At 44.5% G+C, this 25579-nt stretch overlaps 1 protein-coding gene and 1 long non-coding RNA gene across 14 annotated transcripts in view; both read right to left on the bottom strand.

Moving 5' to 3' along the window:
- AGBL2 (AGBL carboxypeptidase 2) overlaps positions 1 to 25579 on the bottom strand; it is a 75849-nt gene that overhangs the window by 40925 nt on the left and 9345 nt on the right. For 10 of the 13 annotated variants that reach the window (XR_013403837.1, XR_013403836.1, XR_013403838.1 and 7 more), the window contains 6 exons: positions 20849 to 20956; positions 12778 to 12931; positions 10767 to 11549; positions 6751 to 6907; positions 2510 to 2636; positions 557 to 657 (listed from right to left, as the gene is read on the bottom strand). Coding sequence is in view for 10 of the 13 variants with exons in the window: in XM_077962868.1 (XP_077818994.1) it covers positions 557 to 657; positions 2510 to 2636; positions 6751 to 6907; positions 10767 to 11549; positions 12778 to 12931; positions 20849 to 20956 (1430 nt within the window). In the remaining 3 variants the exon portion in view is untranslated. The remainder of the gene's footprint in view (positions 1 to 556; positions 658 to 2509; positions 2637 to 6750; positions 6908 to 10766; positions 11550 to 12777; positions 12932 to 20848; positions 20957 to 25579) is intronic. The other 3 variants (XM_077962870.1, XM_077962874.1, XM_077962875.1) reach the window with 1 other exon arrangement.
- On the bottom strand, positions 14288 to 17202 carry LOC144334227 (uncharacterized). The gene is made up of 3 exons (XR_013403850.1): positions 16906 to 17202; positions 14951 to 16024; positions 14288 to 14361 (listed from the first exon to the last, which is right to left on the bottom strand). It is a non-coding gene; the product is annotated as an uncharacterized LOC144334227 (long non-coding RNA).

Here is a 25579-nt window from a genome sequence, read left to right as displayed (position 1 = left end):
GCCATAGGTAAACCCAGAAGTGAGGGAGATGTGTTCTAAAGGACTGTCTCCATCTTCTTGGTGAATTATGAGGTCTTACCATTTGTAGATGGTATGCAGGCTGGGGGCTTTCTTATTTTCTTTTATTATAAAAACTTCAGAAAAACTAGTAAGAGGAAAATAAAGATAGCCTGTAATTCCACTGGGCTCACTTTGGACCCATGTGAAACTGATCACAGCAGCATCATCACATTTCTTTTTTTTTTTGAGTCTCGCTCTGTCCCCCAGGCTGGAGTGCAGTGGCGTGATCTCAGCTCAGAGCAACCTCCGCCTCCTGGGTTCAAGTGATTCTCCTGCTTCAGCCTCCCGAGAGCTGGGATTACAGGTGCACACCACCATGACCAGCTAATTTTTTTTTTTATTTTTAGTAGAGACGGGGTTTCACTATATTGCCCAGGCTGGTTTCGAACTCCTGAGCTCAGGCAATCCACCCACCTCAGCCTCCCAAATTGCTAGGATTACAGGTGTGAGCCACCATGCCTGGCCTTCATCACATTTCTTGAAACCCCATTTTTACCTTGGTTTGGTCAGGATCACAAAAGTCCAGAAGGGTGTCACAGACATGATAACCTAAGGACTTCAGATCTTCGATGGTAAAGTGGGTGTCTCTTTTACTCCCTGGAAAAAAAAAACCCACAAACATTTCCAATTAAATCTTAATGACTGAATATAAATTTAATTTATGATTATCGTTTTAAAAATACCTCCACTGGCCGGGCACAGTGACTCACACCTATAATCCCAGCACTTTGAGAGACCAAGGCAGGCCCTTCACTTGAGCCTAGGAGTTTGAGACCAACCTGGGCAACATGGCGAGACCTTGTCTCTACAAAAATTACAAAAATTAGCCTGATGTTGTGGCATGTGCCTATAGTCCCAGCTACTCAGGAGGCTGAGGTCGGAGGCCAAGGTGGGAGGATCGCCTGAGCCAGGGAGGCAGAGGTTGCAGTGAGTTGAGAGTGCGCCACTGCATTCCAGCCTAGGTAACAGAGGGAGACGCTGAAACAAAACAAAACAAAACACCTCTTATTCTAGAATATTATGCTTTAGGAGAGTGTAGCTCTCCTAGTTTTAGTTTGGTTCAGAAAAATCTTTGGCAATGAAAAAATTATAATCATGATGGTTCTAATTACTGAGGTTTTTACTTCATGTTAGGCACTATGGCAAGTGCACTCCGTGTACCATCTTGCTAAGCAGTACCTACAATGCAAGTACTATTATTATTGCAGTAAAAGGAAAATGAGGCTGGACATGGTAGCTCATGCCTGCTATCCCAGCACTTTGAGAGGCCGAGGCAGGAGGATTGTTTGAGCCAGGGAGTTTGAGGCCAGCTTGAGCAACATAGGCAGACCCTGTCTCTACAAAAAAATAAAAAAATTAGCTGGGCATGGTGATGTGACCAACTACATGAGAAGCTAAGGTGGGAGAATCACTTGAGCCTGGGAGGTTGCAGAGAGCCATGATCATGCCACTACACTCTAGCCTGGGTGAAAGAAACCCTGTCTCAAAAAAACAAACAAACAAAAAAAAAATAAAAATGAAAATAAAGAAAGGAAAAAAAATGAAGTTCAAAAAGGCTAGATAATTTACCCAAGAACACAAAACTTGTTAATGGAGCTGAAATTCAACCCCCTATCTGCCTGATTCCAGGTTTTTTTTTTTTTTTTTTTTTTTTTTTGAGACGGAGTCTCGCTCTGTCGCCCAGGCTGGAGTGCAGTGGCCGGATCTCAGCTCACTGCAAGCTCTGCCTCCTGGGTTTACGCCATTCTCCTGCCTCAACCTCCCGAGTAGCTGGGACTACAGGCGCCCGCCACCTCTCCCAGCTAGTTTTTTTGTATTTTTAGTAGAGACAGGGTTTCACCGTGTTAGCCAGGATGGTCTCGATCTCCTGACCTCGTGATCCGCCCGTCTCAGCCTCCCAAAGTGCTGGGATTACAGGCTTGAGCCACCGCGCCCGGCCCAGGTTTTTTTTTTTGTTTGTTTTGAGACGGAGTCTTGCTCTGTCACCCAGGCTGGAGTGCAGGGGCACGATCTTGGCTCACTGCAACCTTCCTCTCCCGGGTTCAAGCGATTCTCCCGCCTCAGCCTCCAGAGTAGCTGGGACTACAGGTGCGTGCCACCACACCTGCCTAATGTTTAGTAGACATGCGGTTTCACCATGTTGGCCACGCTGGTCTTGATCTCCTAACCTCGTGATCTGCCTGCCTCGGCCTCCTGAAGTGCTGGGATTACAGGCATGAGCCACCACACCTGGCCTGATTCCAGGTCTTCAGCAACCACTATGCCATACTGCCCCATCAAATATTATATTTCACATTCATATTTTGGGCACTCAAATTTAGCGTAAGTCTAGACAAAGAAATCCTCTAGATCAGTTATCTCTCCAGCATTCAAAGGCATTTCATCTCCCTGATGCTTTGCTTGGATTTCCCTTCCTATGCTGGTCTATGATATACAAAGGAGAATGTACCCAGGGTGGACCCGCCAAAGGTAGACTCCATGGTGTAGCTGTTTAGGATTCCCATCCGCCACATAACAACTCGTCCCGTTCCTTCTTTGCATTTTTGGACCTTGAAATTACAACTGTGAAAAGAGAACTAAAAGAAATCCAAATTTTCTGTTAATCAAAATCAGCAAATGTAAAATGTCTAAGATTCATTAATATGATACAAGAATAGTTTCCTTGGGGTCCATATGTTATTTCCCAAAGCATGTTCCACAAAATACTAATTTGGAGGGATGTTAACGGGTATTACAGGGGAAAAAGGAGTTCTGTGGTCATGTTAGTCAGGGAGACAAAGGGTTAACAAAAGTAAACAGGCTTTCTCTGCAAGCCCTCTTAGAGTGTTTAATATGTGGACTGTAATCTTTCAAAGGGAAGAGAGTACATTTGCAATTTGTTTTCCAAACGTTTTTGCCCATGAACTCTTCCTTCCTGTTGTCTCCACCCCACTCCCCGAAGGAGAATTTTGCAGGACTAGGTTTCCTAGAACATCTGTTTGGCATTCAAGGCACTAGCCAACCTTTCTAAGACGTATTTTCTGCCACTCCCCAACTTGAACCCCTAAATCTAGTTGTGTTTATATTCTCTCTATGATATGTGTATTCCTCACCCCCATAATCTCTGCCTGGAACTCTCTCTCCCTTACACTAATCTTATTACTTGGAGTTCAATATACTCCATTATCTTTTATGACCCCTCAGCCCTTGTGCCTCACTTGGAGTTTGTAATATACACTTGGCACCTCTCTCTATCCACCCTATCCTGCTAAAAATTTTTTGCAGTTGGAAGGTATCTCATTGTCCAGTGATTTTTAAATTGTGCTCTGTGGAATCCAGGGGTTCTACTGAGAAGCCTCAGGGCATTTCTGCTTCAAGGAGGGAAGGAGCAGAGGAGACAGGTTTCCCTGCTTCAATTAGTTTGTTTTAGATATGGGTTCTGGGTGTGATTTCCTGAAAAAAAAAGAAAAGAAGAGAAGAAAAGGAAAAGAAGAAAAGAAAAGAAGGACAGGAAAGGAAAGGAGAAAGAAAGGAGAAAGAGAAAGAGAGAGAGAAAGGAAGAAAGAAAAGAAGAGAAGAGAAAAAAAGAAAAGAAAAAAGAGAAGAGAACAGAAAGAGAGGCCGGGCATGGTGGCTCATGCCTGTAATACCAGCACTTTGGGAGGCTGAGGCAGGCCAATCACCTGAGGTCAGGAATCTGAGACCAGCCTGGCCAACATGGCGAAACCCTGACTGTACTAAAAATACAAAAAAATTAGCCAGGCATGGCAGTATGCACCTGTAATCACAGCTACTCAGGAGGCTGAGGCAGAAGAATTGCTTGAACCTGGGAGGAGGAGGTTGCAGTGAGCTGAGATCACACCACTGACTCCGGCTTGGGCGACAGAGCAAGACTCAAAAAACAAAAGAGAGAGAGAGGAAGGAAGAAACGCTTCCTCTTTTTCTTTTTTTAAACAAATAAGAGTAACAATACAAAATATTTTTCTCATATATCTTTATGGGAAAAAAATTTGTATTATCGGCCAGGTGTGGTGGCTCATCCCTGTAATCCTAGCACTTTGGGAGGCCGAGGTGGATGGATCATGAGGTCAGGAGATCGAGACCATCCTGGTCAACACAGTGAAAGCCCGTCTCTACTAAAAATACAAAAAAAAAAAAAAAAAAAAAATTAGCTGAGCGTGGTAGCTCGTGCCTGTAATCCCAGCAGGAGGCTGAGGTAGGAGAATCACTTCAACTCAGGAGGCGGAGGTTGCAGTGAGCTGAGATCATGCCACTGCACTCCAGCCTGGGCGACAGAGTGAGACTCCATCTCAAAAAAAAAAAAAAAAAAATTAAAATACTTTTCTAAAGCCAGTGCAGTGGTTCACACCTGTAATCCCAGCACTTTGGGAGGCTGAGGTGGGAGGGTCACTTGAACCCAGGATTTCAAGACTAGCCTGGGCAACATAGTGAGACGCTGTCTCTATTAAAAAAAAAAAAGGCTGGGCACGATGGCTTATGCCTGTAATCCCAGCACTTTGGGAGGCCGAGGCAGACGGATCATGAGGTCAGGAGATTGAGACCATCCTGGCTAACATGGTGAAACCCCGTCTCTACTAAAAAATAAAAAAAATTAGCCCGGCCTGGTGGTGGGCACCTGTAGTCCCAGCTACTTGGGAGGCTGAGGCAGGAGAATGGTGTGAACCCGGGAACTGGAGCTTGCAGTGAGCCAAGATCGTGCCACTGCACTCCAGCCTGGGCGACAGAGCAAGACTCTGTCTCAAAAAAAAAAAAAAAAAAATCCAGTCTAGGCCATGTGCGGCGCGGTGGCTCACACTTGTAATTCCAACACTTTGGGAGACCAAGATGGGCAGATCACGAGGTAAGGAGTTCGAGACCAGCCTGGCCTACATGGTGAAACTCCATCTCTACTAAAAATATAGAATTAGCCAAGCATGGTGGCACATGTCTGTAATCTCAGCTACTCGGGAGGCTGAGGCAGGAGAATTGCTTGAACCCGGTAGGCAGAGGTTGCAGTGAGTGGATATCGTGTCACTGCACTCCAACCTGGGTGACAGAGCAAGACTACATCTTGAAAAAATAAATAAAAGGACAGGCGTGGTGGTTCACACCTGTAATCCCAGCACTTTGGGAGGCTGAGGTGGGTGGTTAGTAGGAGTTCAAGACCAGCCTTGCCAAGATGGTGAAACCCTGTATCTACTAAAAATACAAAAATTAGCCAGGCGTCGTGGCGGGCGCCTGTAATCCCAGATCCTTGGGAGGCTGAGGCAGAGAACTGCTTGAACCCGGGAGGTGGAGGTTGCAGTGAGCTGAGATCGCGCCACTGCACTCCAGCCTGGGCGACAGAACAATACTCTCTCAAAAAAAAAAAAAGAAGAAGAAGAAGAAGAAAAAATAAGTAAAATAAATAAATAAATAAATAAAAATTCAATCTACTTTCTTCTTCTGACAGCTACATTTTGTGGATTTATTTACGATGTGAAAAACCAGCTTTTACACCAGTGAAGATTACCTGTATATGTCTGTCACGAAGTTGTTAGTCAATTATTAAAAACTTTTAAATTGTTTTCATTAAGTTCTTTAATATCTTACAATTATTTGTGATCTCCTGTTATATAACCTTTCCTGTGAAGACTCATGACATTAGCATTTTGCTTGTCCTTCAATCTCTTCTTCCAGGGCCAACCACCACAGGATAGGTGATAGATAACTGTATATACTAAGAATTTCAACTTATGGCGGGGCGCAGTAGTTCACGCCTGTAATCCCAGCATTTTGGGAGGCCGGGGCAGGCGGATCACTTGAGATCAGGAGTTTGAGAACAGCCTAGCCAACATGGTGAAACCCTGTCTCTACTAAAAGTACAAAAAAAATTAGCTGGGCATGGTTGTGCATGCCTGTAATCTCAACTACTCGGGAGGCTGAGGCAGAAGAATTGCTTGAACCTGGGAGGCAGAGGTTGCAGTGAGCCAAGATTGCACCACTACACTCCAGCCTCGACAGAGCGAGACTCCATCTAAAAAAAAAAAAAAAAAAAAAAAAGAATACCACATTTTATTTATCTGTTGATTGGTTGATGGACACAGCAATTCTTTTTTATTTTATTGTTTAGTAGTGGCAGGGGTCTCCCTATGTTGCCCAGGCTGGTCTCAAACTCCTGGGCTCAAGCAATCTGCCCACGTTGGCCTCCCAAAGTGCGAGGATTACAGGCATGAGCCACTGTAGCTGGCAGGACACAACAATTCTTTTTTTTTTTTGAGATGGAGTTTTGCTCTTGTTGCCCAGGCTGGAGTGCAACGGCACGATCTCTGCTCACTGCAACCTCTGCCTCCCAGGTTTAAGCGATTCTCCTGCCTCAGCCTCCCAAGTAACTGGCATTACAGGCATGCACCATCACGTCTGGCTAATTTTTGTATTTTTAATAGAGATAGGGTTTCTCCATGTTGGTCAGGCTGGTCTCGAACTCCTGACCTCAGGTAATCTGCCTGCCTCAGCCCCCCAAAGTGCTGGGATTACAGGTATGAGCCACTGTGCCTGGCCCCACAGCAATTCTTAAAACCACACTTTTCTAAATTCTTGAAGTCTAGGTTGCTGGGATTTACCAAAGATAATAAAAAGAGATACAAAATGCCAAATAAAACACTACCTATAGGAAGCAGTGAGTTCCCAGGTCCCTAACTCAATGGAGAGAAAATTACATTATGTGCTTACCTTATCTGGTGCATTTTTGCTTAACATTAAAGGAAAGACTCGTTCATGAAGCCAGTACTTGCGATTGTTGTTATTACAGCCATACAGGAAGGTATTATTCTTACGACTGTGGCCATGGAAATCACAATATAACAGAACCTCTCTTTCTTCAAGAAGTCTATTGAGGGGGCAAACAAAGGATTCAGTGGACACCCAAATGCATGTAAATAATTAAGGATCATTTGGTATCTCTTCCTTAAATACAGCTGCTGATACTTTCCCTCCTAAGAAAATCTCAACTCCAGTGGCCTTCAATGGACCCTATCTCCATTCTCAGCCACTGCAGAAAACATGTCATCAGCTTGCCTTGCCAGTCAGAGGGACTTGAAATGGAGAATATCTTTTTTCCTTTTTGAGACAGAGTCTTGCTCTGTTGCTCAGGCTGCAGTGTAGTAGCCTGACCATGGCTCACTGTAGCCCTGACTTCCTGGGCTCAAGTCATCCGCCCACCTCAGCCTCCTAAGTAGTTGGGACTATAGGCACACACCAATACACCCAGCTATTTCTATTTCTGTCTTTTTTTTTTTTTTTTTTTTTTTTTGTAGAGACAGGGTGATATAGGTTGGGTATTTGTCTCTGCCCAAATCTCATGTTGAATATAACCACCAATGTTGGAGGTGGGGTCTAGCGAGAGGTATTTGGATAGTGGGGGTGGATCCCTCATGAGTGGCTTGGGCCATCCCTCATGAGTGGCTTGGGCCATCCCTCTGGTGAAACTTGAGCTCTCACTCTGACTTTGCACAAGATCTGGTTGTTTAAAAATGTGTGACTCATGCCTGTAATCCCAGCACTTTGGGAGGCTGAGGCGGGCGTATCACGAGGTCAGGAGATGGAGACCATCCTGGTTAACATGGTGAAACCCCGTCGCAATTAAAAATACAAAAAATTAGCTGGGCACGGTGGCAGGCACCTGTAGTCCCAGCTACTTGGGAGGCTGAGGCAGAAGAATGGCACGAACCCGGGAGGCAGAGCTTGCAGTGAGCCAAGATCGTGCCACTGCACTCCAGCCTGGGTGACAGAGCAGCGAGGCTCCGTCTCAAAAAAAAAAAAAAAAAAGTGTAACACCAGCCAGGCGTGGTGGCCCACACCTGTAATCCCAGCACTTTGGGAGGCCGAGGTGGGTGGATCACCTGAAGTCAGAAGTTCGAGACCAGCGTGACCAACATAGTGAAACCCCATCTCTACTAAAAATACAAAATTAGCTAGGTGTTGTGGTGCATGCCTGTAATGCCAGCTACTCGGGAGGCTGAGGCAGGAGAATCACTTGAACACAGGAGGCGGAGTTGCCGTAAGCCGAGATTGTACCATTGCACTCCAGCCTGGGCAACAAGAGTGAAACTCTATTTCAAAAAAAAAAAAAAAAAAGAACTCTGTCTCAAAAAAAAAAAAAAAAAAAGTGTGGTACCTCCCCTACACTTATTCTCTCTCTCCTCCTCCTGCTTTCGCCACGTGATATGCCTGCTCCCTCTTTGCCTTCTGCCATAATTGTATGCTTCCTGAGGCCTCCCTAGAAGTTGAGCAGATACTAGCACCATGCTTCTTGTAAAGCTGTAGAACTATGAGCCAATTAAACCTCTTTTCTTTATAAATTACCCCGTCTGAGGGCTTTCTTTCTTTCTTTCTTTTTTTTTTTTTGTTGTTGAGACAGTCTCACTTTGTCACCTAGGCTGGAGTGCAATGGTGTGATCTTGGCTCACTGCAACCGCTGCCTCCCAGGTTCAAGCAGTTCTACTGCTTCAGCCTCCTGAGTAGCTGGGATTACAGGCATGCACCACCATGCCAGGCTAATTTTTGTATTTTTAGTAGAGATGGAGTTTCTCTTTTTTTTTTTTTTTTTTTGAGATAGAGTTTCACTCTTGTTGCCCAGGCTGGAGTGCAATGGCGCAATCTTGGCTTACTGGGCATCTGGGGAGTTTCATCATGTTGGTTAGGCAGGTCTCAAACTCCTGACCTCAAGTGATCTGCCTGCCTCAGCCTCCCAAAGTGCTGGGATTATAGACATGAGCCACCACGACCAGCTAGGTATTTCTTTATAGCAATGCAAGTACAACCTAATACACAGGGTCTCACTATGTTGCCCAGGCTGGTCTCCAACTCCTGGTCTCAAATGATCCTCCTGCCTCAGCCTCTCAAGGTGCTGGGATACAGGCATGAGTCACTGTGCCTGACCAGAAATGGAAAAGTTCTGATGTGAAAAGAGGTGGTGGGTAGCCTTGCGTAAGCTGACAAGTGCAAAAAAGCCTATTGAGAAAAAGGCCACCATGGTGCAGACCTGTGAAGAAAGAGAGGGAGGCAGAGAGTGGGCAGTTGCAGGAAAGAAAAAGAACCAAAGAAAGCCTTGATTCCTGACTTTCGAGGGCCAGTTCCTACAAGGCTCAGCTTGTCTTTGTCTCATGATCACCCAGGACACCTATTCCAGCTTTCCAAACATGTTCACTTTCCCCATGATGAGTATAGCAACAACAATGCTACACATTTATAATGTGCCAGGTATTACAGCAAATATATCATGTGATTATCTCAATCCTCACAGTAACCGCCCAGGGCAGGTATTATTATCCCCATTTTACAGATGAGAAAGCTGAAGCTCAGACACATTATATCACTTAGCCAAGGTCACAGAACCAGCCAACAGTAAAAACAGGTCTCAAACTCAGGCCTGTCTGACTCTGAAACATGTGCTCTTAGCCATGCCTGCCATGGTGCCATCTCAGCTCACTGCAACCTCTGCCTCCCAGGTTCAAGTGATTCTCCTGACTCAGCCACCCAAGTAGCTGGGATTACAGGCGCCTACTACCATGCCCAGCTAATTTTTCTATTTTTAGTAGAGACGGGGTTTCATTATGTTGGCTAGGCTGGTCTCAAACTCCTGACCTCAGGTGATCTGCCTGCCTCAGCCTCCCTAAGTGCTGGGATTACAGGTGTGAACCACTGAGGCTGGCCCACATATTCTTATATGCTGTATTTTCATTTCCAATGGGATGAAAATTCCTTTAAGGCGGGTGCTATTACATTATAACCGTCAATGCTTTTATACAGGCTTGAAAACTGCTGACTGATGCTGTGATTCTTTCTTTGTGATAGGCAATATAATATCGTAAAAGGAATTCAGACTCTGGAATCAGAGAGAGAGCCTGTAATTAAATATCTACTCTGTCACTTAATAGCTTTATGACCTTAGGCCAGTTACTTAACCTATCCAGTTTTCTTTTCTTTTTTTTGAGATGGAGTCTCACTCTGCCACCCAGGCTGGAGTGCTGTGGCATGATCTCGGCTCACTGCAATCTCTACCTCCCTGGTTCAAGCGATTCTCCTGCCTCAGCCTCTTGAGTAGCTGGGATTACAGGCACCCACCAGCATGCCTGGCTAATTTTTGTATTTTTAGTAGAGACTGGGTTTCGCCATGTTGGCCAGGTTGGTCTTAAACTCCTGACCCCAGGTGATCTGCCCACCTCAGCTTCCCAAAATGCTGGGATTACAGTTGTAAGCCACCATGCCTGGCCTTGGTTCTCAATTTCTGTATCATACAACATGAGATATTGACTGTGCCTACCTCATAATGTTAATATGAAGATTAAATGAGTCATGTGTATAATGCATCTATCATACAGCTTGCCACTTCATGCATACACATTTACTAATTGTTAGCTACTATTATTATGATACAAGTCTCATCATGAAGACCTACGAACTCCCCTGAACACTGACCTTTTCCTTTCAATTATTTCATTTACAAGTGAAATGATTCTGATGAAATGTTGCATGTCCAGTTTCAACCCAAAGATAAGACATGATTTAAAAGTCTGAAAATTAACAAAGTCACTTGACCAAAGAGACTGGTAAGGGCTCTGTCTCCAAAGTCATACTGAATTCCTTTAACAACAAAAGAGACCTCATACCCCATCAGGTAGGGATATCTGGTGCTAGTACTCATAGTCATAGCAGTCACAGAAAGATCAACAGATAAAAAGTCTCACCTTTTGATCATGTTCCTGGTGTACCAAATACAAGGGAAAGACTCCTTCAGAATGGTTTTATAATGCCTGTTCAAATCCCTTCCAGCCAAGGAACACCGATAATTCCCCACAATCACACCATCTGGATTTAACATGGGAAGCACCTTGAAGACAAAAATATCTCTGAGGAGCTGGGCATCTGGGGAGTTGCTAAGGATGAAATCCAAAAAGCCTTTCATAACCCAGGAGCCATTACTTTCCCCAGGGTGGACTCTGGCACTCAAGACCACAGCTTTCTTTGCAGCTGCCTCTTGAGGGGTCTGGGATGGGTTGGTGATGGTGAGCAAGTAAACGGTATTTCCTGCTAGGCTTCTGCATAAAGTTTGGAGCTTGCAGAACTGAGACTGGATGGGGTTGTTTGCCACTGACAGGAGGTAGCATTGCAAATCAGTGTATGTATATGGGTAGAAGTGTGCAAAGAAGCAAGTGTCCTGGTCATATGGAAACTGAATGGTCCATGTGAGACAGTAGAAGGGCTGCTGCCCATCATCCATGTTGTTCTTGTAGTACTTGATTTCATTTCCTTCTCTCCTCCAGCCAATATTGCGCGTGTTGGCATCCATTTGGGAGTATAAGAGTGGCTTCATTCCTACAGTATAAAGACTCTTGGGTTTTAGCAAGTTGACAATGGTGAAGCGATAGGTGGCATCTTTTCTGGTGTTCTGAACACGAAAATAAAACCACTGAGTGTGTCTGTTAGTGTAGAGGTCGGTTCGCAAGGTGAGTTCATACTCATAGGTGTCTCTGTAATGGAGAAAATAGAACAACTCTGTAACATTACACCCTACCTTAAAAAACAAATTGGGAAAATGTTGTTTTCTCCTGGTAAAAACAGGTCTTATTACAACAGACAAACCTGCGACCTTAATCATTTATTCTCTGTAATCCCAGCACTTTGGGAGGCTGAGGCGGGCAGATCACCTGAGGTCAGGAGTTCAAGACCAGCCTGGCCAACATGGTGAAACCCTGTCTTTACTAAATGTACCAAAAAAAAAAAAAAAAGAAAAAAAAATTAGCCAGGCATGGTGGCGGGTGCCTGTAATCCCAGCTACTCGGGAGTCTGAAGCAAGAGAATCACTTGAACCCACGAGGTGTAGGTTGCAGTGAGCCAAGATTGCGCCATTGCTCTCCAGCCTGGGCAACAGAGCAAGACTCCATCTTGAGAAAAACAAAACAAAACAAAACAAAAAATAAGGAAGTATATCTGTGGTACTGCCATAGAAAAACACCTGAAATTTATGAAGTGGAAAAAAAAATTGCCAATTTGCAAAACAATATGTACGTATACAATTAACCAATTTTTATTTTAATAATATATAAATGGCTGGACGCAGTGGCTCACACCTGTAATCCCAGCACTTAGGGAGGCCAAGAAGGGCAGATCACGAGGTCAGGAGATCAAAACCATCCTGGCTAACATGGTGAAACCCCATCTCTACCAAAAATACAAACAAATTAGCCGGGCGTGGTGGCAGGCGTCTGTAGTCCCAGCTACTCAGGAAGCTGAAGCAGGAGAATGGCGTGAACCCGGGAGGCGGAGCTTGCAGTGAGCCAAGACTGCGCCACTGCACTAGAGCCTGGGCAACAGAGCGAGACTCCATCTCAAATTTATGTATATTACATGTACACACACAGAAAAAAATTAAGGCATATACACAAACAATATTTGCTGCATCTAGGAAGTATAACTATAGGAATTTTTATGTTACATATTTTTACTAATACAAATTTTAGGTGAGCTCTAATTTCTTCTATAAGCAAAGTAAACAATTTAGAAAATATTTTATTTTGGGGAAAAACATAAGTAATAATTACTCCATTTTTCTTCATCCCCATAACCATTTTCCTTCACCCCCATAACCATTTCCCATCACTTCTTTCTTTCTTGCAAATACTTCTGATTCCTAATATAATTCCTGAAGACACCTTTTAGTCACTCCAGTTATCATCCCTTTGGGAAACTGTTACTCACACTCTGACAGCTTTTTGCAGATTCCCACACTCAAACCTTGATTCAAACAGTAGAGTATTATCTTCTGGTCCTTGCAACGTGACAGCAAGTTCCTTGATAATTCCTTGTTTGCCTCCCACTCTGGAACTGGTGAAATAGGAACCTTCTGTAGGCACTGCAGAGAAAAGAGACATATTTAGGTTAGGTTCTACTCAGAATCCACTCATTCAGCAAATACTTACTGAGCCCTTCTAAGTGGTCATCACTATTCTAGACCAACAACAATGAAATTTCTAATTTTCAACTATCTTTGCAAAGACTTTTAATCTTCTTTTTTTTTTTTTTTTTGAGACAGAGTCTCACTCTGTCACCCAGGCTGGAGTGCAGTGGCACAATCTCGGCTCACTGCAAGCTCCGCCTCTGGGGTTCATGCCATTCTCCTGCCTCAGCCTCCCAAGCAGCTGGGACTACACGTGTCCACCACCATGCCCAGCTAATTTTTTGTATTTTGAGTAGAGATGGGGTTTCACTGTGTTAGCAAGGGCGGTCTCGATCTCTTGACCTCGTGATCCACCCACCTCGGCCTCCCAAAGTGTTGGGATTACAGGCATGAGCCACTGCACCTGGCTACTGAACATCAATTTTGTTTTTAAATGAATTATGCTTTTTGTGTCATATCCAGAATCCACTGCCACATCCAAGGTCATGAAGATTTATTCCTATGTTTTCTTTGTTTGAGACAGGGTCTCACTCTATCACCCAGGCTGGAGTGCAGTGGCATGAATCACAGTTCACAGCAGCCTCTACCTTTCGTGCTCAAGTGATCCTCCCACCTCAGCCTCCTGAGTAGCTGGGACCACAGGAGTGCACCACCACACCCAACTAATTGTTTAATTTTTTTGTAGAGATGAGGTCTCACTATGTCACCCAGGCTGTTCTTGAGCTCCAGGGCCCAAGCGATCCTCCTTCTTCAGTCTCCCAAAGTGCTGAGTTTACAGGTATGAGCCATTGCATCCCGCAGATCCCTGTTTCTTTCTTTCCTCCCTTCCTCTCTCCCTCCCTTCTTTCCTTCCTTCCTTTCTTTGACAAGGTCTTGCTCTGTCACCCAGGCTGGAGTACAGTGGCACAATCATATCTCATGGCAGCCTCAAACATCTGAGTTCAAGTGAACCTCCTGCCTCAGCCTCCTGAGTAGCCTGGACTACAGGCGTGTACCACCCTGCCCGGCTCCTTTGTTTTAAGATTTTTATAGTTTCAGTACTTATCTTTAGGCCATGGATCCATTTTGGATTAAGTTTTAAACATGGTATGAAGTAGGGATTCAATTTCATTCTTTTTTTTTTTTTTTTTTTTTTTTTGAGACGGAGTCTCGCTGTGTCTCCCAGGCTGGAGTGCAGTGGCGTGATCTCGGCTCACTGCAAGCTCCGCCTCCCGGGTTCACGCCACTCTCCCGCCTCAGCCTCCCAAGTAGCTGAGACTACAGGTGCCCGCCACCACGCCCGGCTAGTTTTCTGTATTTTTAGTAGAGACGGGGTTTCACCATGTTAGCCAGGATAGTCTCGATCTCCCGACCTCGTGATCCACCCGCCTCGGCCTCCCAAAGTGCTGGGATTACAGGCTTGAGCCACCGCGCCCGGCCTCAATTTCATTCTTTTGAGTGTGGCTATACAGTCATCCCAACACCATTTGTTAACAGAGACTATTCTTTCCCCACTGAACAGTCTTAGCACCCTTGTCAAAAATGAATTTACCAAAAATATATGAGTTTATTTTTGGACTGTCAGTTCTATTTTAGCAATCTATATGCCTACCCTGTGTCAGGATTATACTGTTTTGATTACTGTATGTTCACAGTGTTTTGAAATCAAGAAACGTGAGTCTTCCAATTTTGTACTTCTTTTTCTGTATTGGCTATTCAGGGCCCTTTACAATTCCATATAAATTTGAGGATTATCTTTTCAATTTCTGCATAAAAGCCCTTTGAAGTTTCCAGATCCTAGAGGGAATGTGTTCAGTCTTTCCCCACTGAATATGTTATTGTTGTCATGTGTGGGTCACCAGGTGTCTTCTCCATTCCATTATATCAGTGGTCAGCCAGTGACCTGACAGAGATTTCTTAAACAACCAGGGCTTGGTGAGGTGTAATGGCTCATGCCTGTAATCCCAGCACTTTGGGAGGCTGAGGCGAGAGCACTGCTTGGGCTCAGAAGTTTGAGACCAGCCTGGGCAAAGTGGTAAAATGTTGTGTGATATATACCCTGTACAAAAAATAAAAAAGCTGGGCGGTGGTGTGCACCTGTAGTCCCAGCTACTCGGGAGGCTGAGGCGGCAGGATTGCTTAAGCTGAGAGGTAGAGGCTGCAGTGATCTGTGATTTTTCCACTGCACTCCAGCTTGGGTGACAAAGTGAGATCCTGTCATTCATTCATTCATTCACTCACTCACTCATTCCCAAGCCAAAAAGAAAAAAAAAAAAAAAAAAACAAGCACAAAATTTTCCTAGTCTGGGCAGACTGGCTTTGAGGTGAGGCTCTCCTCAACACTAAGTCAGGCTGCCAAAAACTCGATGTTAGCCTTCATCTTTAGTTGCAGAAAGCCCAACCACCAACCAGAGATGCAAGCCTAGGATCTTCTCAGGTTTTTTCTGAACATGAATGCAGCTCTAGCCATGTATACTGCATTCTCCAGTATATGTGGAGGCCCTTCCAAGTGCTCATCTCCCTAAGAATCTTTCTCCTCAGCTTCTTTCCCAGGCTTTTGGGCCTATCTGCTCCTTGACTATTTGCTATCCCTTGCCCCAGGTGGCTATGAGCAGTGTATGTCTTTAAATACTTTTGATAGAGGCAGATGGCACCTGGAAAAACTGCTTTAGCCAGAGGGGGGCAGTAACAAAAGTCAGTCTTTCCTCTGGCTCCTCAAGGAATTGTGAGAAAGGTAAAAAACAGTCACAACCAGTTTGAGAATAAGGTCTACATTGTCCTCCTCCCCTCTTCCACTTCCAACACCAGCATTCCACATCAGGATCGCGGGCTGCTATCCTCATGACCTCTGCTAGGTAGGGGAATGGGGAATAGTAAGTGGGTAAACAAAAATGGCACAACAGGGTGGGTGTGGTGGCTCATGACTGTAATCCCAGCACTTTGGGAGGCTGAGGCAGCCTCCTTCAAGGATCACTTGAAGTCAGGAATTCAAGACCAGCCTGGCCAACGTGGTGAAACCTTGTCTCTACCAAAAAGATAAAAATATTAGCCAGGTGTTGTGGCGGGTGCCTGTAATCCCAGCTACTCAGGAGGCTGAGGCAGGAGAATTGCTTCAACCTGGGAGGCAGAGGTTGCAGTGAGCTGAGACTGTGCCACTACACTCCAGCCTGGACAACAGACCAAGACTCTGTCTCAAAAAAAACAAAAAACCAAAAAAACAAAAACAAAAATGCCACAACAAAGGCTCGGCATGGTAGTTCATGCCTGTAATCCCAGCACTTTGGGAGGCTGAGGTGGGTGGATCTCCTGAGGTCAGGAGTTTGAGATCAGCCTGGCTGATATGGTGAAACGCTGTCTCTCTACTAAAAATGCAAAAATTAGCCAGGTGTGATGGTAGGCACCTGTAATTCTAGCTACTTGGGAGGCTGAGGTAGGAGAATCGCTTGAACCTGGGAGGCAGAGATTGCAGTGAGCTGAAACACACCACTGCACTCCAGCCTGGGTGACGAGAGTGAAACTCTGTCTCAAAAAAAAAAAAAAAAAAAAAAAGAGTTGAGGGGAACGGGACCTGTAATCCCTGCACTTTGGGAGGTTGAAGTGGGTGGATTGCTTGAGCACAGGAGTTTGAGACTGGCCTGGGCAATGGCGAAACCCTGTCTCTACTAATCATACAAAAAATTAGCTGGGCAGGGTGGTACATGCCTGTAGCCCCAGCTACTCAGGAGGCTAAGGTTGGACAATTCACTTGAGCCTGTGAGGTGGAAGACACAATGAGCCATGTTCATCTCACTGCACTCCAGCCTAGGCGACAGAGGAAGATTCTAAAATTTTTTAAAAAGAGTTGGGAAACATTTTTTCCTCTTGTTTTCAGAGTTGGTGGAATATTGGTATTATTTCATCTTTAAATGTTTGACAGAATTCAAACAAACCAGCCAGGTGCGGTGGGTCACGCCTGTAATCTTAGCACTGTGGGAGGCGGAGGCAGGTGGATCACTTGAGGCTGGAAGTTTGAGACCAGCCTGGCCAATATGGTGAAACTCCGTCTGTACTAAAAATATGAAAAAAAAAAAAAAATTAGCTGGGGCGTGGTGGTGCACACCTGTAATCCCAGCTACTCTGGAGGCTGAGGAACAAAAATCGCTTGAACCCAGAAGGTGGAGGTTGCAGTGAGGTGAGATCCTACCATGAATCCCAGCCTGGGTGACAGAGTGAGACTCTGTCTCAAAAAAAAAAAAAAAAAAAAAAAGAAAAGAATTCAAACAAACCTTGTCAAGTAAGTCATTTGAGCCTGGGTCTTTTTTTTTTTTTTTTTTTTTTTTTTTTTTTTTTTTTTTTTTTTGAGATGGAGTCTTGCTCTGTTGCCCAGGCTGGAGTGCAGTGGTGCGATCTCAGCTCACTGCAACCTCCACCTCCTGGTTCAAGCAATTCTCCTGCCTCAGCCTCCCGAGTAGCTGGGACTACAGGTGCACACCACCATACCAGGATACTTTGTATTTTTGGTAGAGAGACAGGGTTTCACCACGTAGGCCAGGCTGGTCTCAAACTCTAGACTTCAGCTGATCCACCTGCCTTGGCCTCCCAAAGTGCTGGAATTAGAGGCCTGAGCTACCAGGTCCCAGGTGGGCCTGGGTTTTCTTCCTGGAAAGATCTCTAATCATTATTTTTTTGTTATAATGTATTTAAACCTTTTATTTCTTCCTTGAGGCAGTTTTGGTAACTTTCTAGCAATTTGTCCTCTTTATCTAAATTGTCTAATTTGTTGTCATAAAGTTGTTAATAGTATTACCTTGTAACTTTTTTAATTTGTACTGGTTTGGTCCTTATGTTACCTTTTTCATTCCCGACTTTGATAATTTGTGCCTCTTTTCCTTTTTTTTTGGTTTAGCAAATATGTTTCAATTTTGTTGATGTTCCCAACAACCAACTTTTGGTTTGCTTTTCTCCATCAGTTTTCTGTCTTCAATGCTTTCTGTTTTTTATTTTATTTTATTTTATATTTTTTTGAGACAGAGTCTCACTTTGTCACCCAGGCTGAGCATAGTGGCACAATCTTGGCTCACTGCAACCTCTGTCTCCCTGGTTCATGCGATTCCTCTGCCTCAGCCTCCTGAGCAGCTGGGATTACAGGGGCACACCACCACGCCCAACTAATTTTTGTATTTTTAGTAGAAACAGGGTTTCATCATGTTGGTCAAGCTGGTCTCAAACTCCTGACCTCAAGTGATCCACCCACCTCCGCCTCTCGAAGTGCTAGGATTACAGGTATGAGGCACCAACCCAGCCTCTTATGATGATGATGATTATTTTTTGAGACGGAGTCTTGGTCTGTCGCCCAGGCTGGAGTGCAGTGGCACAATCTTGGCTCACTGCAACCTCCGCCTCCCAAGGTACAAGGGATTCTCCTGCCTCAGCCTCCTGGATAGCTGGAACTACAGGTGCCTGCCACCATGCCCAGCTACTTTTTTGTATTTTTAGTAGAGATGGGGTTTCACCGTGTTAGCCACGATGGTCTCGATCTCCTGACCTTGTGGTCCACCCACCTTGGCCTCCCAAAGTGCTGGGATTACAGGCATGAGCCACTGCACCCAGCCTACCTTCTTCTTCTTCTTCTTTTTTTTGAAATGGAGTTTCACTCTTGTTGCCCAGGCTGGAGTGCAGTGGTGCCATCATGGCTCACTGCAACCTCCACCTCCCACGTTTAAATGATTCTCCTGCCTCAGCCTCCTGAGTAGCTGGGTTTACAGGCACCTGCCACCATGACTGGCTAATTTGTTGTATTTTAGTAGAGACAGAGGTTCACCATGTTGGCCAGGCTGGTCTCGAACTGCTGACCCCAGGTGATCTGCCCATCTTGGCCTCCCAAAGTGCTGGGATTACAAGTATGAGCCACCACACCCGGCCTACATACTTTTTTTATTTTTATTTATTTATTTATTTTTTTGAGACAGAGTTTCAATCTTCTTGCCCAGGCTGGAGTGCATGGCACAATCTTGGCTCACCACAACCTCTGCTTCCCAGGTTCAAGAGATTCTCCTGCCTTAGCCTCCCAAGTAGCTGGGATTGCAGGCATGTACCGCCACACCCGGCTAATTTTGTATTGTCAGTAGAGATGGAGTTTCCCCATGTTGGTCAGGCTGGTCTCGAACTCCCAACCTTAGGTGATCTGCCTGCCTCAGCCTCCCAAAGTGCTGGGATTATAGGCGTGAGCCACTGTGCCCAGCCACATTCTTATTTTTATTACTACTTTCCTTCTGCTTGCTTTGGGTTTAGTTGGCTTTTATTTTTCCAGTTTGCTAAGGTAGAAGCTTAGGTAATTGATAAGAAGCCTTTTTTGTTTTGAAATACAGGCACTTAAACCATAAATACCCATAAATATCCCTGGCACTGGTTCATTTTGTTTTTGCATCCTATAACTGTTAATATGTTGTGGTTTTATTTTCACTACATTCAAAATATTTTTTTTTTTTTTTTTTTTTTTTTTTTTGAGACGGAGTCTCACGCTGTTGCCCAGGCTGGAGTGCAGTGGCGCGATCTCGGCTCACTGCAAGCTCCGCCTCCCGGGTTCCCGCCATTCTCCTGCCTCAGCCTCCTGAGTAGCTGGGACTACAGGCGCCCGCCACCGCGCCCGGCTAATTTTTTGTATTTTTAGTAGAGACGGGGTTTCACTGTGGTCTCGATCTCCTGACCTTGTGATCCGCCCGCCTCGGCCTCCCAAAGTGCTGGGATTACAGGCTTGAGCCACCGCGCCCGGCCTTCAAAATATTTTTGAAGTCTACTTGTGATTTCTTTAACCTATAGGTTATTTAGAAAGATGTTATTCAATTTCCACATATTTGTGGCTATCTCATATTTCATTCTGTTGTTGATTTCTAATTCAATTTTACTATGGTCAGAGAATGTACTTTGTATTATTTTAATCCTTTTACATGTATAAAAACTTGCTTTATGGCCTAGCATATAGTTTATCCTGGGGAATCTAACAGGTACCCTTAAAAAGAATGTGTATGACTTCAGTAGGGATGGCGAAAACAAAAAGAAGGAGTATTTTATTGTTGTTAGGTATGATGTTCTGCATATTTCTACAAAAGACATATATTCAACCCCTAGAAGCTTAAAACTCAACACAGGAAACTGCATTACTAAATGACAGTCATATGCACATAGAACAAAGTACTCATTAAAGTACATATAGGAGGTGAAGAAAAGAAGAGTAATCTCCCCAAAGATGATCCAACATCTGATTTTCAGGAAGGAGAATAACAAGAGAGAAGCTGTTAATGGACTTAGAACTATTAAAAAGAATGTACTTTGGCCGGGCGCCTGTAAAAAGAATGTACTTTGGCCGGGCGCCTTTTTTTTTCAAAAAAAAAAAAAAAAGAATGTACTTTGATTTTAGAAAATTGTTGAAACTTTACAGCAGGCTGCTTATGACTCCTCCCCCAGGCTCCCACTCAGGTTGGCCTGGAAAAGAGTTTACCACTAAACTATGGATTTTTAAAATCACTTTTTTTGTTTTTTTTTTTTTTTTTTGAGACGGAGTCTCGCTGTGTCTCCCAGGCTGGAGTGCAGTGGCGTGATCTCGGCTCACTGCAAGCTCCGCCTCCCGGGTTCACGCCATTCTCCCGCCTCAGCCTCCCAAGTAGCTGAGACTACAGGCGCCCGCCACCACGCCCGGCTAGTTTTTTGTATTTTTAGTAGAGACGGGGTTTCACCATGTTAGCCAGGATAGTCTCGATCTCCTGACCTCGTGATCCACCCGCCTCGGCCTCCCAAAGTGCTGGGATTACAGGCTTGAGCCACCGCGCCCGGCTTAAAATCACTTTTATTATTGAACATATGTTTATTATAACTTTGTCATGATTAACCATTCATTGTTCAGTGTAATGACAATACCTGAATCTAATTGATAGACAACTGTTCCTTTTTTCTCTCCTACAATCTCTGGTACCTTTTCATTTCCTTTAGGTTGATAGAAATATTCTGGTTGAGGTGGAGCCCACTCTGAAAGAAGACATTTTAAAAAGTACAAAATAAGAAATAATGTAAGTGGCACTATCAGAACTAATATAAAATAATAATAATAACTTTCCAAATGGTTAGTTTGGTTGAATCAAACCAAATTCCCACCCTAAATTTCCTGCTTGTTTATAAAATAATTATGTCTTGTTTCTTTCCATAAAGACTTATGAGGACACTTTTAACAAAGAGCATATAAAATGAAATAATAAACTATCCATAGAAGACCTAAAAATAAGTCAGAAAGGTCAATATAGCTGCTGCAACAGCTCTTCAAAATTTGGCCCTGACTTTCCTTAATATCAGCAAAATATGGTCATTAACATAACGTTTTTATTACCATAGAGGACTAAGTTTATCAATCGTTTCAGAGGAAGCAAGTCTTTTTCTTTTCTTTCTTTTTATTTTCTTGAGATGGAGTCTCGCTCTATTGCCCAGGCTGGAGTGCAATGGTGCGATCTCAGCTCACTGCAACCTCCGCCTCTCGGGTTCAAGCGATTCTCCCACCTCAGCCCCTGAGTAGGTGGGATTACAGGCATGTGCCACCACGCTCGGTTAATTTTGTATTTTTTAGTAGAGATGGGGTTTCTCCATGTTGGTCAGGATGGTCTCAAACTCCCGACCTCAGGTGATCCGCCCGCCTCTGCCTCCCAAAGTGCTGGGATTACAGGTGTAAGCCACTGTGCCTAGCTAAGGCTTTTTCATTAATACCGAATTTAAAAAGATTTCTTTGGCTGGGTGTAGGGGCTCGTGTCTGTAATCACAGCACTTTGGGAGGACAAGGTGGGTGGATTACCTGAGGTCAGGAGTTCGAGACCAGCCTGGCCAACATAGTGAAACTCCCGCCTCTGCTAAAAATACAAAAATTAACCGGGTATGGTGGCATGTGCCTGTAGTCCTAGCTGCTCGGGAGGCTGAGGTAGGAGAATCGCTCTAACCCGGGAGGCGGAGGTTGCAGTGAATCGAGATCACACCACTGCACGCCAGCCTGGGCAAACAGAGCGAGCCTCTGTCTCAAAATAAATAAATAAATAATTAAAAAACTAAAAAATGAAAACATTTCCTTTGTGGAACTTGAACAACTTTTCAATATCATTTTTAGAACAGTAGCCACTGATTAATTCCAAGAGCATACAAAGATATACCTCAGTAAAATATTATATGAATTTATTTTCTCAAAGATTATGGGAAGTGATGAGGTTTTGACAATTTAAACAATAAGGTGCTTGCACGCCTGTAATCCCAGCACTTTGGGAGGCCGAGGCGAGTGGATCACGAGGTCAGCAGATCGAGACCAGCCTGGCCAACATGGTGAAACCCCGTCTCTATTAAAAAATATAAAAATTAGCACTTTGGGAGGCTGAGACAGGCAGATCACAAGGTCAGGAGATCGAGACCATCCTGGCTGACACGGTGAAACCCCGTCTCTACTAAAAATACAAAAAATTAGCCGGGTGCGGTGGCGGGTGCCTGTAGTCCCAGCTGCATGGGAGGCTGAGGCAGGAGAATGGCATGAACCCGGGAGGTGGAGCTTGCAGCGAGTGGAGATCGTACCACTGCACTCTAGCCTGGGGCGACAGAGCCAGACTCCGTCTCAAAACAAAAACAAAAACAAAAACAAATAACAAAACAAAAATTAGTCAAGCTTGGTGGTGGGCACCTGCAATCCCAGCTACTCAGGAGGTTGAGGCAGGAGAATTGCTTAAACCCAGGAGACAGAGGTTGCAGTGAGCTGACACGGTGCCACGGTACTCTAGCTTGGGCGACAGAGTGAGACTCCGTCTCAAAAACAACAACAACCAATAAGGTGCTTATTAATACAATTTAGTTTAAACAATAAGGTGATTGTTAATAAGTTTCTTTGAAAAATTTTTTTAAAAGTTGCTTTTCTTTTTTGTTGTTGAGACGGAGTCTCGCTCTGTCGCCCGGGCTGGAGTGCAGTGGCCGGATCTCAGCTCACTGCAAGCTCCGCCTCCCGGGTTCACGCCATTCTCCTGCCTCAGCCTCCCGTGTAGCTGGGACTACAGGCGCCCGCCACCTCGCCCGGCTAATTTTTTGTATTTTTAGTAGAGACGGGGTTTCACCGTGTTAGCCAGGATGGTCTCGATCTCCTGACCTCGTGATCCGCCCGTCTCGGCCTCCCAAAGTGCTAGGATTACAGGCTTGAGCCACCGCGCCCGGCCAAAAGTTGCTTTATAAAAGATCTTGTAGTTGGCTGGGTGCGGTGGCTCACGCCTGTAATCCCAGCACTTTGGGAGGCCGAGGCAGGCGGATCACGAGGTCAGGAGTTTGAGACCAGCCTGACCAACATGGTGAAACCCCGTCTCTACTAATAAAAAATACAAAAATTAGTCGGGCGTGGTGGTGCACGCCTGTAATCCTAGCTACTCAGGAGGCTGAGGCAGGAGAATCACTTGAACCTGGGAGGCAGAGGTTGCGGTGAGCCAAGATTGCGCCATCGCACTCCAGCCTGGGCAACAGAGCAAGACTCCATCTCAAAATAAAATAAAATAAAATAAAAAAATAAAAAGAAAGATCTTGTAGTTTAGTGAATTATCACAGCATTAACTTGGTTATTAAATTCCAGTTTCCTTGCTGCGGTTGCGGCTCACACCTGTAATCTCAGAACTTTAGGAGGCCAGGAGGATCCTTTGAGGCCAGGAATTTGGGAATAGCCTGGGCAACATAGTGAGACCACGTGTCTCTATAAAAAAGCTTTTTAAAAATTAGCCAGGTGGCCAGGCGCGGTGGTTCACACCTGTAATCCCAGCACTTTGGGAGGCCGAGGCAGGTGGATCGCTTGAGGTCAGGAGTTCGAGACCAGCCTGGCCAACATGGTGAAACCCTGTCTCTACCAAAAATATAAAAAATGAGCAGGGTGTGGTGACACGTGCCTGTAATCCCAGCTACTTGGGAGGCTGTGGCATGAGAAGCACTTGAACCCAGGAGGCAGAGGTTGCAGTGAGCCAAAATCATGCCACTGCACTCCAGCCTGGGCAACAGAGACTCTGTTCTCAAAAAAAAGAAAAAAAGAAAAAAAATTAGCCAGGCATGGTGGTGCACGCCTATAGTCCTAGCTACTCAGGAGGCTGAGGTGGGAGAATGGCTTGTGGCCAGGAGTTCAAGGCTGCAGTGAGCTGTGATCACACCACTGCACTCCAGCCTGAGTGACAGAACAGGACCCTGTCTCAAAAATAAAATATTAAATTAAAATAAAATATAAAGTAAAATAAACTCCACTTTTATTTTTTCCCTATATTTTCAGACTCATCTCTTTTTAATCCTCAATGTTCTATGGTTGCCCAAGCATGCCATGCTCTTTTTCTTTTTATTCCAACTGAAATACTTTTCTTGACCCTCTTAATTGGATCATTTCAAACTCATCCTTTAGATCTCAGCTTAGATGGCAACTCCTTTTGAAAACTTATGCTGATCTCTAAGCTGGGTTAGGTATGCTTAGGTGGACCAAGCACTATGCAATTGTCTGGTAAAATGTTTAACTTCCTCACTAGTTCATGAACTCTGGGTCCATGAACTCTCCACTTTGTTCATCACTATTATCTCCAGCACCAGGCACTGTACTTAGCATATGACAACACATATGAACGAATATTATAAAGCAGGGAGACAGAAAATGAGGAACATCCAGCTGGGTGTGGTGGCTCACACCTGTAATCCCAGCACTTTGGGAGGCTGAGGCGAGTGGATCATGAGGGCAGGAGTTCGAGACCACCCTGGCCAAGATGGTGAAACCCCGTCTCTACTAAAAATACAAAAATTAGCCAGGAATGGTGGTGTGTGCCTGTAATCCCAGCTACTTGAGAGGCTGAGGCAGGAGAATTGCTTGAACCCGGGAGGCAGAGGTTGCAGTGAACCAAGATGGAGCCATTGCACTCTAGCCTGGGCGACAGAGCAAGACTCCATCTCAAAAAAAAAAAAAAAAAAAGAGGAATATCCAGTTTTTTATCCAGTAGTATAAAGCAGAGACATACATGATGTTTGCTAGACTTGTTCTGGTAATTAGAGAAGTCCCCACTTTCTAATGCAACCCACTTCCATAAATGCTTAATCCATAAAATGGATGAAGAAGATTGTGCTTGCTCCAAGAGCTCACAGGTATGACCCATAATGTCAAAAAAAAGTCTCCACCATTCCGACAAGAAAACTCCAATACACTCAAAATATAACTAAAAACAGTAAAAACTATGTTGTGGTATATGTAGTCTTCAATTATACCAAGACTGGTAAAAATACTACATAACCAAACACATTAATACTGAGACAGGGTAGCACCTCTGTATTTTTAGATAAGATGCTATGTCCTCCCTCCAAAAAAAGAAAAAGAAAAGAAAAAAACCCACTGAAACAGGTTAATCTAGAAAACAGATTTCAGTATTTATATATTTTGTCTTCTAGGAAGGTATCCTCCCATTCTGAAAAACTCAGAAGCATTCTAGTTTACACATTAGTATGACTTGATTTTGGTGAGTTTATATCAGTTTCTCACAGTTTAACTGTTTCAGGGTGAGTTAATAAATGTTGACTCTAGGCCTGGTGCAGAGGCTCATGCCTGTAATCCCAGCACTTTGGGAGGCCAAGGCGGGTGGA

This window comes from Macaca mulatta, chromosome 14 (genome assembly GCF_049350105.2).
Source record: "Macaca mulatta isolate MMU2019108-1 chromosome 14, T2T-MMU8v2.0, whole genome shotgun sequence".
In the NCBI taxonomy this organism is placed as follows: Eukaryota; Metazoa; Chordata; class Mammalia; order Primates; family Cercopithecidae; genus Macaca; species Macaca mulatta.
Note: the sequence above shows the minus strand (reverse complement) of the source record. Positions and strands in the feature narration are given on the sequence as shown.